This window comes from Diplodia seriata (assembly GCF_021436955.1).
Source record: "Diplodia seriata strain FDS-637 chromosome Unknown scaffold_8, whole genome shotgun sequence".
Taxonomy (NCBI): Eukaryota; Fungi; Ascomycota; class Dothideomycetes; order Botryosphaeriales; family Botryosphaeriaceae; genus Diplodia; species Diplodia seriata.
This window is the reverse complement of record NW_027117315.1, coordinates 654967-670128: the sequence shown is the minus strand read 5'-3', so window position 1 is coordinate 670128 and position 15162 is coordinate 654967. Positions and strand designations below refer to the sequence as shown.

The 15162-nt window shown below is 57.7% G+C and overlaps 5 protein-coding genes across 5 annotated transcripts; 3 read left to right on the top strand and 2 right to left on the bottom strand.

The window, feature by feature from the left end:
- Positions 1–639: 639 nt before the first annotated feature.
- SLS55_007794 (uncharacterized protein) lies at positions 640–1199 on the top strand (the record flags this gene model as incomplete). The annotated part of the gene is made up of 2 exons (XM_066779209.1): positions 640–780; positions 960–1199. The coding sequence occupies 2 exons, from the start codon at positions 640–642 to the stop codon at positions 1197–1199; spliced, it is 381 nt and encodes a 126-aa protein (XP_066630013.1).
- Positions 1200–2409: 1210 nt separating this feature from the next.
- Positions 2410–4365, bottom strand: GRR1 (SCF ubiquitin ligase complex subunit; the record flags this gene model as incomplete). The annotated part of the gene is made up of 4 exons (XM_066779208.1): positions 2410–2663; positions 2715–2826; positions 2879–3571; positions 3625–4365. 4 exons carry the CDS (start codon positions 4363–4365, stop codon positions 2410–2412), a joined length of 1800 nt encoding a protein of 599 aa, XP_066630012.1.
- A 2259-nt stretch (positions 4366–6624) lies between these two features.
- On the top strand, positions 6625–9901 carry AKL1 (Ark- serine/threonine protein kinase; the record flags this gene model as incomplete). The annotated part of the gene is made up of 3 exons (XM_066779207.1): positions 6625–7516; positions 7570–7667; positions 7715–9901. 3 exons carry the CDS (start codon positions 6625–6627, stop codon positions 9899–9901), a joined length of 3177 nt encoding a protein of 1058 aa, XP_066630011.1.
- An 812-nt stretch (positions 9902–10713) lies between these two features.
- SLS55_007791 (uncharacterized protein) lies at positions 10714–11822 on the top strand (the record flags this gene model as incomplete). Its single annotated transcript, XM_066779206.1, has 2 exons — positions 10714–11122; positions 11335–11822. 2 exons carry the CDS (start codon positions 10714–10716, stop codon positions 11820–11822), a joined length of 897 nt encoding a protein of 298 aa, XP_066630010.1.
- Positions 11823–11892: 70 nt separating this feature from the next.
- EFM4 (Protein-lysine N-methyltransferase efm4) lies at positions 11893–12732 on the bottom strand (the record flags this gene model as incomplete). Its single annotated transcript, XM_066779205.1, has 1 exon — positions 11893–12732. The coding sequence occupies one exon, from the start codon at positions 12730–12732 to the stop codon at positions 11893–11895; it is 840 nt and encodes a 279-aa protein (XP_066630009.1).
- Between the last annotated feature and the right edge of the window lie 2430 nt (positions 12733–15162).

The following is a 15162-nucleotide window of genomic DNA, read 5'->3' as shown; positions in this document are numbered from 1 at the left end:
CCCCATCACCGCCTCCGCAATCCCCTCGAAGAAAAATAGCTAATCCACCAACCTTCCCGAAATATCGAGCATTAGATTGAAGGGGCTGGAGATATTAATTTAACGCTTTTAAATGTATTTGGTTGTAAAGTCTACCTCTACGCAAGTAGAATACTATCTTCTTTGAAATATGCTTGGCAAGAGTGAGCTACTGCATGGAACGAATCAGATGAATAACATGCAAAATGAAACCAAAATTGGAAAAGGGCTTGCCATTGTCTTCGATATCCAATAGGGCCCATTATGTTACATTTTCCCCTTCCCCCCGGCCATTTTTTGTACCATTCCCGGTTGATGTGCATCTCGGAGGTTTCGCGTCACTCCGACGTCCGAGAGGCCAGAGCTCCAGCCCTCTGCCGCGGCCCCTCCGAGCTTCTGGAAGCTCCGCCCGCACCACCCACCCACCGAGAGCCCATGTCCCCGTCATACCAGACTTTTTCATCCTCGATCCCACCCTCCGCCGAACCAAGCGCCGGTTCAATCGCAGAAGAAGAAGAAGAAGAAGAAGAAGAAGCCCACCTCATCCGCCGCGACCCAGCCAACTCTCTCACCACCACCACCACTACCACCACCACGACGGCCGACACCGTGATCACCACCATGCCCGGCATCTTCTGGACAATCGGCTCCCTCTACGGCGCCGCCAGCGTCGCCTTCGGCGCATTCGGCGCGCACGGCCTGAAATCCCGCATCGCCGACCCCCAGCGCATTGCAAGCTGGAACACGGCCGCGCACTACCAGGTACGTACATAAATGACTACATACAACCTACCAAACACACCACATCCACCCCCCACACCCCCCTCCCTCCCTCCCTTCCAACCACAGACCCAAAAGAAGAGAAAGAGAAAAAAAAAAAACAAGAGATTGACTCACCAAACCACCCCCTCTCCCTCTCATCTCTCTGATATCTGTCGCAGCTCATCCACTCGAGCGTCATCCTGCTCGCCTCGGTCGCGGCGCCGCAGAACAAGCTCGCCATGACGCTGCTGACGGCCGGCGTCACCATGTTCTCGGGCTCCATCTACCTGCTCGTCCTCGACCCCGCCCGCTTCCGCGCCCTCGGGCCCGTCACCCCGCTCGGCGGGCTGTGCATGATCGGCGGCTGGGCCGCGCTGGCCTTTGGCCGCGGGAGGGTGCCGATTCCGCCGAGGACGTAGGACGAGGAGGGAAAAGAAAGAGTGGGTTGGTGGGGGGAGGAGGGGAAGGGGAGGGAAGGGGAGGGGAGGGAAGGGAGATGTTGTGTTGTGGTGGTGGAGGAGGAGGAAAGAAAGTCAAGAGTCAAGGGCAAGGGTGGATGGAGGTGGTCGTGGGTATTGTGAATAGCGAGTGTGTATATGAGGTCCTCTCTCTCCTTCTCTCTCTTCCGCATGGACGCAGGACTAGGCAAACGGATGCATCTAAATTGGCGAGGTGGCATGCTGAAGGATATATACCCATGTCTACGAGCATCATGCATGCTAGAGGTGAGTTGTAATTAGAAGCACCATACTGAACCAGCTGAACAGTTTATCCCACGCATAACGGACGGAGTGAAGCACTTGTGTCACCCAACATTAACCTAGCGGTGCCCCCGCTTACTCCTTTCCCGCTCTGTTGAGACACAACTGTTTCAGGAAAGCATTGATATCGCGTAGATACTTTTAAACCGTGCTCCGAGAACCCATTTTTCTAAAACTACAAGTATGATAAGCCTGCTTAACGGGAAAGAAAGAAACTTCGAGGAGAACAAAGAAATTCCCGAAAAAGGAAAATTGGGACGCAAAAGAAAAAAGCGAAAATACTGGTTGGAATGCCCTTCAGTAGCACTCAAAAGTGCTTGTACCCTCGGCGTCCCAAAATGTTGTTAACCCATTTGCTCCAATAACTTGGTGTTCCCAGACCAGTGCGTCTAACCAATGTGCTCTCCTGGCACGACGCAATCCCACAGCTTTAGCTGTTCAAACTCCAAAGTAGTCAAAGAGATTCCTATGTTCCGGCCGTCAGTGTGAGTCGGGGGGTATTCGTGATCGAAGGGAAAAAGTGAAGGGCGGGTAGGCACAGTCCGCCGGGGAAGTAGGAGGTCCTGATATCAGTGCTAATGGAAGATGCTGACGTGCTGAGCGCTTAACAAAAAACCCGCTGATGCAATTGCCGAAAAAGAAAACAAGGCCTTGAACTTTGCATGCCTGTTCCATAACCACCAACGCCCAGTCTTTTCTAGGTCGTCTTGACCGGTTGAATAGACTGCTGCCAATCCGAATGCATGACTAAAGAGCTGCTTCGCACAAAATAGAACGCCTCCGAGGGACGGCATGGTCCAATGATTTGCGTGCAATACAGATGCATCGCAAAAATGGCAACGATTCGAGGGAAAATAGGAGAAAACATTCAGCCCAGCACTTCACTGCCGTCGCCAAAGTCTTCGTCCATCTCTTCGCCAATAGCAGTTGCGCCCATCATGGCCGTTACTTGCTGGTGCACATTGACATTGACAACCATGTCAGCATCGTCGCCATCGTCGTACATGGTACCATCGGTCTCGTATGTCGGGTTCGTCTCCTCCTGGTTGAGGTGGTCGCGCAACCGAGCAACTCCGTTGCCGGAGAACACACAGAAGACATCGCGTTGGTGCTCGTTGAACTCTGTGGAAACGATCAGCAACGACAACAATTGACGGGCTGAATTTGGCATACCCGGTGGAGCCTCACGGCAGAACACTAAGAGATCCTCACGCAGGAATGCCTGCACACCCGTCAAACTCAAGTGTGTCAAGCGAGGGCAGTTGTTGAGCAAAGCGTGAATGCCCTGCAGATGAAATGTCAGCAGAGTCCTGGGAGTGTATGCACGGGAATCTTACATTGAGCGTTAGGAGCGTGCAGTAGCTGAGATGCACACGTTCAAGGGAGCACGGGACTGCCTGGCCATTCGCACCTTGATGCCTCTGTCTGGCAAGTGCCGTGATACTCTTGTCGGTGATGTTGCCACACTTGACCAGGCCGATTCGCTTGAGTTTAGTGAGGGTTGAGAGCTGTTCGACGGACTTGTCTGTCAGATTCTGACAGCAGGCGAGGTCAATGTAGCGGATGCGCGTGCACATTCGAATCAATTGCTGGACGCCGGTGTCGGTAATGCGTGAGCAGTGGCCGAGGTGGATGTAGTGGAGGTTCTTGCCAAGCTTCGTGATCGCCGCGACGGCACGGTCGGTGATCTGGCGGCATTTTGCCAGGACAAGGTTACGCAAACGTGGGGCGGCCGTGATGATCTTCTGGACTCCGACGTCGTTGAGCTCTCCACAGTCGGTTAAATCGAGAATGCGGAGGCTCTCGTAGGTGGCGTCCGGCGGCAAGTTGAGGAAGGCGTGGTCCGTGATGCGGGTACAGTGCGCAAGGCGAAGTTCTCGGAGATGTTTACCTTCTCTGACCAGGGCCGTGACCGAGGCATCTTCCAGGTTCCGGCAGTTCTCCAGGTCTATTTCCAGGATGTAGCGGCAGTTGTTGGCAAATGCCATGACCGCGTTGTCGGTGATTTGGTTGCAATGGTTGAATTTGAGCTGCCCATCACGGTTAGTGCAAGTCACCGCGAACAGCGAATAGAAAAGCTTACCCTCTTCACATTCCTGCAGCTGCGAGCAACGGCTTCTAGGGATTCGTCGTTGATCTTCCTGCACCCGCTAATGTTTAAGCCCTGGAGCTTCAAGCAGTTCTTCGCGAGCGCGAACATGGTCCGATCGGTAAGATTCTCCAACTCGGTCACATCTAAGGCCAGAAGGCTACGGTTGCCGTCCAGCATCGCCTCGAGACTGAGGTCCGTGAGCTTGACACACTTGGTCAAAGTCAAACGCTCAATCCTCTTGCAGCTGGAGAAGGGCTGCAGAGTGCCGTCGCTGACCTCGACGCCGAGGGTTGAGAGATTGAGTCTCTTGACCAGAGTCTGGTAGTCAAAGTAGCTATCCACCTTCCTGATGGCCTGGACCACTACGTGTACGCTGGGCCATTTGTTGGTTTGTGGGCGGTGCCACAGCAGGCCTACACTATTCCGCGCCCAGTCCTTGGACACGAGCATACTCGACTTCAGATCGGCGGGCGACGAGAGCTTGGCGAATATGGAAATCATGAGCTCAGCGGGAAGTCGGCTGATAGGCGAGACACGGCACCTCTCCTCCATCTCGCGGGCATAGACATCTTCCTCGGATGTGGAAGGAGCGATGGACGACTGGGAATCGTTGGCCTGCAACATGAAGGAGTCGTTGTCGTCGTCGGGGCAGCGCTCGGGCGAGGTCGAGGCAGAGGACTCAGAACTGGTACGGCCGCCAGAGAGGCGCTCTTGCCGTCGAGACCGGGTCATTGTGTGGGCGCGTGGGGGAGTAGCGGCGCCAGAGTCAGGGTGGAGGGACGCGAACAAGGGAGTCGCCCGCCCGCCGGTGGGGGTCGAGCTGGACGGGGTGCTTGCGAGCGAGTCCAGGGTGGCGGTTGCGTGCGGCCGGGCACGCGGTGATGTCGTGGGAGGGGGGTGTGGGTGGAGGCAGAGTGCTCTCCGGGGAGCGCAGGCGATCTCGGGCGGGTTGGTCCGACCAGGCGGGATAGAGGGGAATGGGCGTGTCGGGGCGCGGCGGCGAGGGGCAGAGGGCGGGCTTTGCGGGGGAAGAGAGGCCGTCGGGCGGTGACCGGAGAGGAGGGTGTTGTTTGGAGGAAGGGTAGGAGGAGGCTATTATGCAGCGTCTAAGTCCGACGCGCGAAGGACCAGTGACATAGGCTGAGGCGTGGCAGGGACTGCGCTAGCTGCGAGACCGTGCACCGTCGGGAACGGCGGGCAGACGGGCGTTTCCTGGCGGCGGCGGGCGATGGAATCGAGCGGCGCGGAAGCTGCGAGGTCAGGACGGGCTGCGCTGGGCGGGTCCTGCAGCCGCAGGAGGTGTTGAGCGGGCAGAACGTGCTGGGATCCCCGCGAAGCTGACTGCTGGGCTCCGACTGGCGCTGCGCAGGCGCCGAGCAAGAGACTCGGCCGCCCTGTGCCAGAGCAGGTGACAGGTGATCGCGCGCGACAACTCACCCGCCCACTGCCCGCCGCCTGGCAGCCTCGCTCACGTCGTCACATTACGCTCCTTCAGTCCTGCCGCGCTTGCCCAGCGTGGCGTTCTGGGCGCCCAACGCCGCCTCGATTCGATCCGCACGATAGCTTCGCCTTCTAGAGCATCTCTCTCGTCTTCTAGCTGCTCTGCCTCGTACGAGCTTGCTCCGACCCATCCACAAACTTGCTTTATTGCTTTTACCTGCGGTGTAGGCTTCGCCTTCGTCGTCATCATCATCGCTCACAGCAGAAATGCAAAAGCAAAGCCTCCACCATACGTCAGCCGCCGCGCCGGCGCGTTTGCTCCTCAGCAGCCCGATCTCTGCAACGGGGGAATCGGCGCTCACAGAGGGGAAGGTGCTTGTGTTGAAAATTGCTTCTTCCGGCGCCATTGACAGGCATGGAGCCGGAGCTGTTGGCTGGTTTCGTACTACCCGTGCTGACCTTGCGTCGTAAAGTTCTCATCCGCCTACCCTCTATTGCAACGTCGCTGCCGAGTCCACAGGAATTGGACCCTCTAATCACATCAACATAGTAGCGTTCCCCGCATTCTTTGCCTTTATTTCTTGCTCGGCTGTCTGCGGCAAAGGCGGCTGGCTCACTTGTGTGCTGCTTGCATGCTGCATTCGATCCCACCAGTGCAGGATTGCTGTTTGTGGTAATGTCTCCGGGCTCAGACTACTAGAAGCTAGCTGCGCATCCCGGTCACACTGGTGTTTGGTTTCGACTCCCTTCATGCAAGCTCACGCAACAGCTGTTGAGGTGCCACAGCACTGTCCAGACGCAGCGCGCTTGGGTCTGCCAGGACGCAGCGCTTGAGGTATGCGCTGTCAGACACAGGAGGCGGAATGCGGAGCTGTCTCACGGACGAGACGGGCCAGGCGCCGCGGCAGTCAATGGCCGCTGCATCTGCATCTGCAGAACGGTAGGAGCGACAGTAGGGCTTAGCACCGGCGCCGGGTGCCGGGCTCCCAGCGGTGTCGCGGCGCGCAGCTGTCGGATGGCGATGCCGGGCACGTGTGGCGGCGTGGACGAGTGACCGATTGGGCGTCTCCACTGCGTGGTGCGGTAGCGGGGCGCGTAGGCGGTGGGATGCGCAGCGCTGCGAATGGCGGGCGGCGCAGCGCATGACGGGCCCGCGCCGCACAAGGTGCAGCGGCACGCCGACCAGATCTCCCCCAGGGCGGTCTGGCGGTCGGTCAAGCAGTCGTCCCGCTGCAGCGTTGCCTGCGCACCCGCTCCTGTGGCCGAAGCCCCTTTTCAGTGGCCAAGGCTGATTGGGTGCGGCCGGGCTTGGGCGTGCTGCTGGTCCTCGAGCGGGCGATCGTCGCCGAGATCCAACGGTTCCCAAGCACCTCCAGTGGCTGCCCTGCCGCCTCAGTCCCGGACGCAACACCCAGCTCCCAAGCCAACCCTTCGCGGCGCTGCAGCTGTGTGCCCGCGACAGCCCTCTCCCCGGACCGCTGCCGCCCTATGTCTCCGCGCTGATCTGCCTGGCCCTCCCCTCTTGCCGCCGGGCAAGTTACCGCCGTCCCCATGACGTCTCAATACCACCCCTCGACCGTCGCCCGCCCTGGTGCCTTCCACGCTCCCCACCATGCCGTCCACCACAATGCCCCGCCCGGCACCTTCGCCTCCGGCACCAAGGTGCAGGTTGGCGGCCACCGCGTCGTCATCGAGAAATACCTCTCCGAGGGCGGCTTCGCCCATGTCTATGTGGTCAAGGTGCCCAACACGGCGGGGGGGTTTGACACCGCGGTGCTCAAGCGCGTCGCCGTGCCGGACAAGGACGCGCTGGCGAACATGCGCACCGAGGTCGAGACCATGAAGAAGCTCAAGGGGCACCGCAAGATCGTCACCTACATCGACTCGCACGCCTCGCAGCTTAAGGGAGGGGGATACGAGGTCTTCCTGCTCATGGAGTTTTGCGCCGGCGGCGGTCTGATCGACTTCATGAACACCCGCCTCCAGCACCGCCTGACCGAGCCCGAGATCCTGCACATCTTCTCCGACGTTGCCGAAGGTGTTGCCTGCATGCACTACCTGAAGCCCCCGCTGCTCCATCGCGACCTCAAGGTCGAGAACGTCCTCATTAACACCGAGGGCGCGTCGAGGGTGTACAAGCTCTGCGATTTCGGCTCCACCGCGCCCCCGCGCCCCGCTGCCACAAACGCGGCCGAGGGGCGGTTGATCGAGGATGACATCCAGAGGCATACCACAATGCAGTATCGGAGTCCGGAAATGGTAGACGTCTACAGGAGGCAGCCCATCGATGAGAAGAGCGACATCTGGGCGCTGGGCGTCCTCTTGTACAAGCTCTGCTATTACACGACACCATTTGAGGAGCAGGGGCAAATGGCTATTTTGAATGCGAGCTACAAATTCCCGCACTACCCTCCTTTCTCGGACCGTTTGAAGACACTGATAGGTAGATGCTTTCCCAGCACCGTACTCTCGTGTCTTGCTAATATATGTGAACAGCATGGATGTTGAAGGAACACCCGCAGCAGCGACCCAACATCTATTTGGTGGTTAAGGAGGTTTGCGCCATGCGCAACAGGGATTGCCCCATTAAAGACGTGGGTTCTCCGGTAGCTCTCCAAGACCGCACGTTAACAATGCGCAGATATACTCCAACAGGACTCAATCAGAGACACGCAATAACCAGCAGCTCCCGACGCCTGACCTCAAGACTGCATCTCCGGGGCCCACAATCGGTATCTCAAAGGCTGCACCGGTCCAGCAGGTCCAAGTTCTCCCAGATATCAAGCCCATGCGGCGTGGAAGGCCAACGGCGCCGGCTCAGCAAAGCACTGCGGCTCACCATAGTCCATCTCCTATGAGAGGTACTGGTGCTGCAAACGACCCTTTCGCGGCTTTGGATTCCAATTCTGCGCCTGTGAGAGCTGCGGCTGCCGACGAATTGGCCCAAAGATTTCCGTCCCTGGACGAATTCTCACTGCTTCATGACCGGGGCGGTAAATTCCAGTTCTCTAGCGATTCCCCCGTGGAGCCTAAGGCGGAGGCCGTTCAAAAGCGCGTCGCGGAAGCGTTGGCAGAGGAGGCTTTTGCAATGCCGAGTCATCAACAGCCAAAGAGGGAGCCGCCAACATCGGCAGTCTCTCCTGCGATACCAGCCAGGTCGGATTCGTTGAGATCGGCCCAGACTATTTCTCCGAATCAAAGAGCGGAGTCTAGGCAAACTCAGCCCTCCCAAATCCACCAGCCTCAGCCACAGCGCCCTTCGATGATCTCTACTGGCATTCAAACCTCGCCTCCTGCCTCACCAGCTCTAAAGCCCGAGCCTGCGAAGTACGAGCCTCCCAAGTATCCCGAGGTCAGCCAACGCCCTATCTGGCGGGTACCTCAGCATTCAAGCCATCACAGAGCGATGAGCCAGCCGCGGTCTTCGGAAGACGACCGGCGCTCGACACCATCACTATTGAAGCCCGAGACAGGTCCGGCTCCCCCGCACCGACCCAGCTATCTGGACATGCATCGGTCCAAGTCGCAGCAAGCGACTTTACAGCTCCCGCAGTCGCCTGCATCATCCAGGCCTTCTTTGGAAGGATCCAGGCCGTCGGGAATGGATCTCACGAATCCTATCAGTCGATCCAAGTCAGCAAACTCCAGAGCCAGGCCTTCCAGTGTGCACGTGGAATCCAACTTGGACTTCTTACGTGATCGCGAGGCTTCACGAAAGGGCGATAGAGTCACTAACCTGATTGACACTGAATCGGACCTCAACAGGGTGAGGTCTGCTCCTACGATAGACCCTGAGTTGGAAGAGATGAACATTGCGTCGAACGTTGAGTTTCTGCGAGCGCTGGAAGGAGACGATGGCTCTAGAAAGAGCTTCCATCGCCGCACGGATAGCAACGCGAGCAAGCACTCCAAGCGATCTAGCCTGCCTTCGCTTTCCAATACTAAGAACATCCTTGCTGGAAAGTTTGGAGACGCTTTCCGCCGATTTGAAAGCAACACCAGTCCACGAGAGCAACAGCGCACGCCTAGCCCTGACGTTGACCTGAACAACCAGCAACTCACGCCAATCGCAGGCTCTGAGGTCACGGGAGAGCGAAGCGATGACGAGACTGCCATCGATGAGACGCAAGACCTGCCCGCTGAAGTTCGCCGGGAGTTGGAGCGCCGGAGATTATCGCAAGAGGAGAAGCGTGTGGCGGAGGCGGCTGCTGAATATCGCAAGCGCATTGAAGAACAAGGAGAAGGCGCCAAGGGCAAGCCTGGTGGCGGCCCTTCGAAAGCTTCCACGATTCAAGACCGGGTCAAGAATCTGCTGCAGGACAACACGCAAACGTCCCCGAAGAAGCGGACTGCGGAGGGCTATGGTCGTTACACCGAAAGCGTGGCGGAAAAAGGGAAACCGCCACCACCCGTCGCCAAGAAGCTTCCTTCTCTTCCTTCCGGAGCGCCACAGTCAGAGCTGACGTATCGACCTGCGCGGCCTCAACAGTCTTCTTTGACAGGCCAACCGCAGGGGTCCACCGCCTCCGGCTCCCCGTCGCTGTCTCAGGGAAATAAGCCGCCTCCAGCGCCGCCGAAGCCAAAGGCGTTGCGCACTGGCGGTCAGTTCGAGTCTCCCAATTCAAACAACTTCCCTCCATCACCCCAAAACCAGAAGCCTCCGTCGCGAGGAGGCCGTCCGGCGGATGGCGCCACGGGTACGGACAATGGCCTAGGAATCAACACGGAAGACTGGGAGGCAAATTTCAGCAAGAGGTACCCGAGTTTGAGCGGGTTGGAGATGGTCGAGACCGAAGTGCCGAATGGGGGTCGCTACCGCGACATATAGACCCAGGCAGGCAGAGGGCGGTAGGATAGCGTTGTAGGCGAGAAATGGAGTTGGGATGATAGACGGTGGATATCAAGGATTTCTGTCCCGCATTGACAGCACGGTGCTGACAAGGGCCGTGGGTGCAGTCACCACATGTTTGAATAGGTTTTCTTTTCTTCAAGCACAGCCAAGGCGTGGAAAGTAGGGAAGCACGGATAGATGTTGCGAGAATACCTCCAAGCGAAATGATCGCGTCGAATATATGGTTCTCCGGATGGTCCCGCCCTTCTCCCAAGAAACATGTGACGTGAGAGCGGAGATGGGGAGCGGAGATGGAGAGCAGACATGGAGTTGTGGCTTGGCGCCTGGCGCCGCGCGCCGCGGAAGAGCTCCGCGGTCATGACGCAGGGCAGTCGAAAATCTTGGCTTCCGCACGACACCATCGTTGCACCTCATTCCTCACGAGCCCCTTCTTTGTATATGCTTTGTCCGTCGTGAGACCGGGCGGGTCCCTCGGCAGACGGTGATTCGGTCGGTCCAACACACCGCCTTGACCTCACAAGTCCGCCGCATCACCGCCGCACCACCGCCGCCGTCATCACCGCTTCCACCCCGCAGCCGTCACTGAACCCAACCACGCCGCTGCCACCGTGTGACTTACGGCCTGCTTGTTTACCTTCTACGTCTGTCTTTCAGTCTCTTCAGTCGTCACCCACACCTGCAAGCAATACAGCGTACAGCGTCACACGAGAAACGAAGAATTCGAACAACAACACATCACACAGAGCACACCTTAGAAGGAGAAAAAAAGAAAGGAAAACCTGACGACCATGCTCCCCAACCTCCTCCGCATCACGCCGCGCAGCCCGACCGAGGACCCCGAGGACGTGTTCGCGACGGCGCTCGGCACCATCTTCACCGATGACCTGCGCAACCAGCACGGCGACCCGGGCTGCGTCATCGCGTACCTGTCGCGGCGGCTCGATGGGCCCGTCGACCTGCACGTCGCGGACCCGCAGGGGGAAGAGGAGCGCAAGAAGTTCGCGCACTACCTGTGGAACGCCGGCGTGCTGATGGCCGAGCTGTGCGGCGGCCGGCCGGCGTGGGGCGGCGGGGAAGAGGACCGGGTGCTGGGGGGCTTGGAGTGGCGGCTGCACGCCGGGAGGGAGTGGTGGGTCGATGCGGGCGAGGAGGCGTGTTGGCGGGTCGAGGGCGAGAGGGTGTTGGAGCTCGGGGCAGGTGGGTGAAAATAATATTTGTCGTCGTGAGGCGGGAAACCCCCTGCGGTGGGGGGGATCTTCGTAAAGTGGGCAGGAAGCGCTGATGGCATCATCTTTTCGAGCATCATAGGCGTGGGACTCGCTGGAATCGTGAGCACGCTCGTCGGCGCGGACGAAGTGAGTGTTGCCCTTCTCCGTTGGAGCGAGTCTTTGGAGGGCTATGCTAACAAGTCATGCTTTCTCCGCAGGTCGTCGTCTCGGATTACCCAGCCCCGGAGATCCTGGAGAACCTCGAGCAGAACGTGAAAAGGAACATTCCGGAGAAGCTAAGGTCGAAGGTCTCGGTCCAAGGCCACCTATGGGGAGACCTGGACTCTCCGTTCGCAGTGGCCAATGCCGGCAGCTTCACCAGGATATTGGCAGCAGACTGCCTCTGGATGCCGCACGAGCACCGCAGCCTGGCCAAATCGATGCTGCACTTCTTGTCGCCAGAGCCGCAGGCAAGAGTGTTCGTGATAGCAGGCTTCCATACCGGGCGGGCTATGATGGCACCGTTCTTTGAGATAGTCGTAGAAGAAGGCCTGGAGATTGACGATATCTATGAAATGGATGCCGAGGCGAGGCGAAGGGAATGGGCGTCCGAACGGGACGAAGGGAGGGAGGACCATGGAGAGAGGAACAAGTGGCTTGTTGTTGCTCGACTAAAGCGCAAGCAGTAGCGGGGGGAGCTTCTCTTATTGTCTCCACGCATGACCCATCTCAAAGCTTGAACCACTCTGCAGCGACTCTTCATGCCGTGGCATTGCTCTTTTTCTTGAAGCACAGGGTGCACACCTTGGACCCTGACCTGCCCCCAAACATGAAGCTGGGATACTTGATCTTATCCTCGTACTCCAGCAACCCCCCTTCCACCACGAACCAAGCCTTCAGCTCGTCGGCCGTCCAATTGCAGCTCGTCACCAGCAGCAAGCCGCCCGGCTTGATCAACGGCTCCACCTTCTCCCTGTAGCCCTCGAACACGCGCCTGCCCTGCGCATCCGTCTCGGCGCTCAGGCTGATGGCATCGAACGTGCCCTTGTCCAGCACCACATCGAACCCACCCTGCAGCCACTCCTCCCGCGGCTCCTCGCCCAAGATATCCCACTCCTCAAAGTGCACGTCCGCCGCCGCCGGCTGCTCCTCGTCGTCACCCTCCTTCCTATTCCTCTCCACCGCGATGCGCCGCGCCAGCTCGACGCTGCGCGCGCTGTAGTCGACGCCGACCATGCGGCCGCGCCAGCCGTCGTCGCGCAGCGCGAACAGCAGGTGGCCGTTGCCCGTGCCCAGGTCGCAGAAGCTGGTGCAGTCGCCCTCGGCCTGGCGCGCCCCTTCGTCCTCGAAGCCGCCGTCGTCGCCCTTGACCAGCCGCCAGTCGTCCGCCAGGTCGTCGAGGTACGAGAGCATCCGCTCCTCGGCGCCCGCGTCGGCGAACCACACCGTCCCTTCGTCCGACGGCCGCTCCGCGTGGTTGGCGATCTCGCGGTCGTAGCACGCGTCCCAGTACGCTTTGGTGCCCAGGTCGGAGGGGTCGAGGTGCGCGGGGTGGGCGTCGCCGGGCGCGGTGGTGGTGGGGTCGTCGGTGGCGGTCATGGTGGTGGTGGTGGTGGTAGTGGTGTTTCGAGGAATTGGACTTGTTCTCGGTGTGTGTGGTTGGTAGGGTTGTTGTGGAGGTGGAAGCACGGTGGGGTTGGTGGTGAATTTTTGGGGTCCCTGGGGAATTTCTTTATCGATAAGGCGGCAACCCGGGGTGTACAAGTAGGAGCGCATTCAGTCTGCTTTCGTTCATTTGCTTTTCTTACACTCGCTCTTTGAGGATTACCAAAGATTCCCGGAACATTGTTCCACTGTCCCGTGGCCGTTGTTGCGGGTATACGTCTCTTTAGTCTCATAAGCCTGCTGGAGCTCCCAAAATACCATTGTCAACCAAAAGTGCTGATGCGAGACATCATCATTTATAGGAAATGGTGGACACCTTCACTGTAATGTGGTGAAAATCATTCTCGCGAGCATAAATCCTCCTTACCAGATGGCGAAAAAAAAAAAAAAGCCCGGGCTTCGCGAATTCCGCAGCCGCAAACAGTAGGCATTATTGGATTTCTTTCGGTATTCTTCTTCTGCCGATGGCTTTTGCCTTTTGCTCGGGAAGTCCATGTCCTGTCTCCGTGATTGGATATTCTTTCATACTTTTATCCACAAAGCTTCGCTAATCGCTCTCGTAGAAGTGTGGCCTACACAGTCCCGCAATGCCACACGCTCTGCCATGCGCCTTGTTCTGATCAAGTACACGGACATGACCATTCAAGCATATATACAAGACCCTGCCCAAGTAACCAATTTGAAATTCATGTACTGGATAATGAGCCAATTCGAGAGTCCAGTTGATGGTTGTTCTCACTTCTGTGTGGATTGTGGGGCCGACTCCCAAAACCTTTACAGTCACTTGCTTCATAGTGGAAGGCCCAGCATTGCCTTGTCTTTCAAACTTGGAACACGCATCACTGTGGGATTTTGGTGCCAATTTACATTAAACCATGATGTATTTCCAGAACTTCCTCAAATGCTGGTACTCACCAGCTTATACAAGGACTTAGTATTTCGATTGCTTCAGCGCTTTCCTTATGACCTGCGCACTTTGGTCAACTGTAAAATACAGTTAGACATTTTTATTGCCTTTCTGCCCCTTGTCGGTCTGTTGCAAGTGTGTTCATGGTCCACCCAACCGCGACCAGTGAAGCGCTGCTTCCACGGTGAGGAGGCTAGAAAGGCTCTTCTTTCGATATTGCGGAACCTGTAAGCTGTCTTTCCGCTGAGTTTTCGGATATTTGGAGAAGAATTTCAAGTGACGCGGGGCGGTGTCATTCCAGACCTCATCAACCCCGATATCAACATGCACCTTCCTTGTCCTCGCAAGCACATGCTCCCACAAGTGTCTTCTGATGCCAACAAAATCTGCCTCATGGTATCTTCTGCTGGTCATACCTGCCCGAACAGCTATTGTTCAACGGTTGACCTCTCCACGTGCATAGCCACGCGGCCTTCCTCGTGAAGGACCCTGCATCATGAATGGGCACAAGGCGCCTTCCACGCAACCACATCTGCACCAGATGACCACCCCAACATGCAACCACCTGCTTACTTGAGTGGTCACGGCGCTCATCCAGGGTCCGATCGTGCATGTGCACTTGCCACGCGCGCGCAAGCAGCCCCATGCCGCCCGATCCTCCGCTGCCTCCCATTACCTACATAAACCCCACCACTCCTTGCCCAGAAGCCTCCTTTTCTTCTTCAGCTCTCTTTGCCTTTTGGCTTAGATCAAGTGTAGTATCTGTTCTTTTTAGTTTAATCTCTAGAACGCCCCTACGGGGGCATTTCTTCTGATTAAACTAGTTTTTGGGACCCGGTCGATGGCCTCTGGGCTCCGCTTACCGTCATCGGCCACGGTGTCGCTCGTATTGCACTGCCTCGGGCTGACGCGAACACCCACTCTTTTTCGTTGAGACACTCCACCTTGCGTGGAGACTTGAGGAAGAAGAACGTTGCCTGGGCGGTCAGCTTGGGGAGGCAATTCAGAACGGACGAATCCGCGAGGACACTTCATGTCTGCTCACCTCGCTGGACTCTGTTCGATGAGTGTCACCATGATCCAGTTTACGCAGAAGGTATTGACAACGATAGCAGCAGATCCTCACTTGCTGTGCGTATGGCTGCTGGCTTACTGGATGATGCGCACCTTCACCATTCCTGCGCAGAATGGAATGTTGCTACGCGAAGAGCTGTGTTTACGATGCATACTTGCGGCATCACTGCACAAAGGTGGTGCGCAGCAAATTCATTTAGTAATGAACATCCTTTACGGGGGCACTTTAATCCATCATTGACCATGGGAGTCATACCTCCTTGTTGGACAAAGAGTCAATCGTTGTCGACCGTGATCCTCACTTACAACACAGTAGACTGAGATGTTTCACCCTTCAACGGTGCCTGCGTCAGCTTTTGTAGCGAGACTTCGTTCTGGCTGAT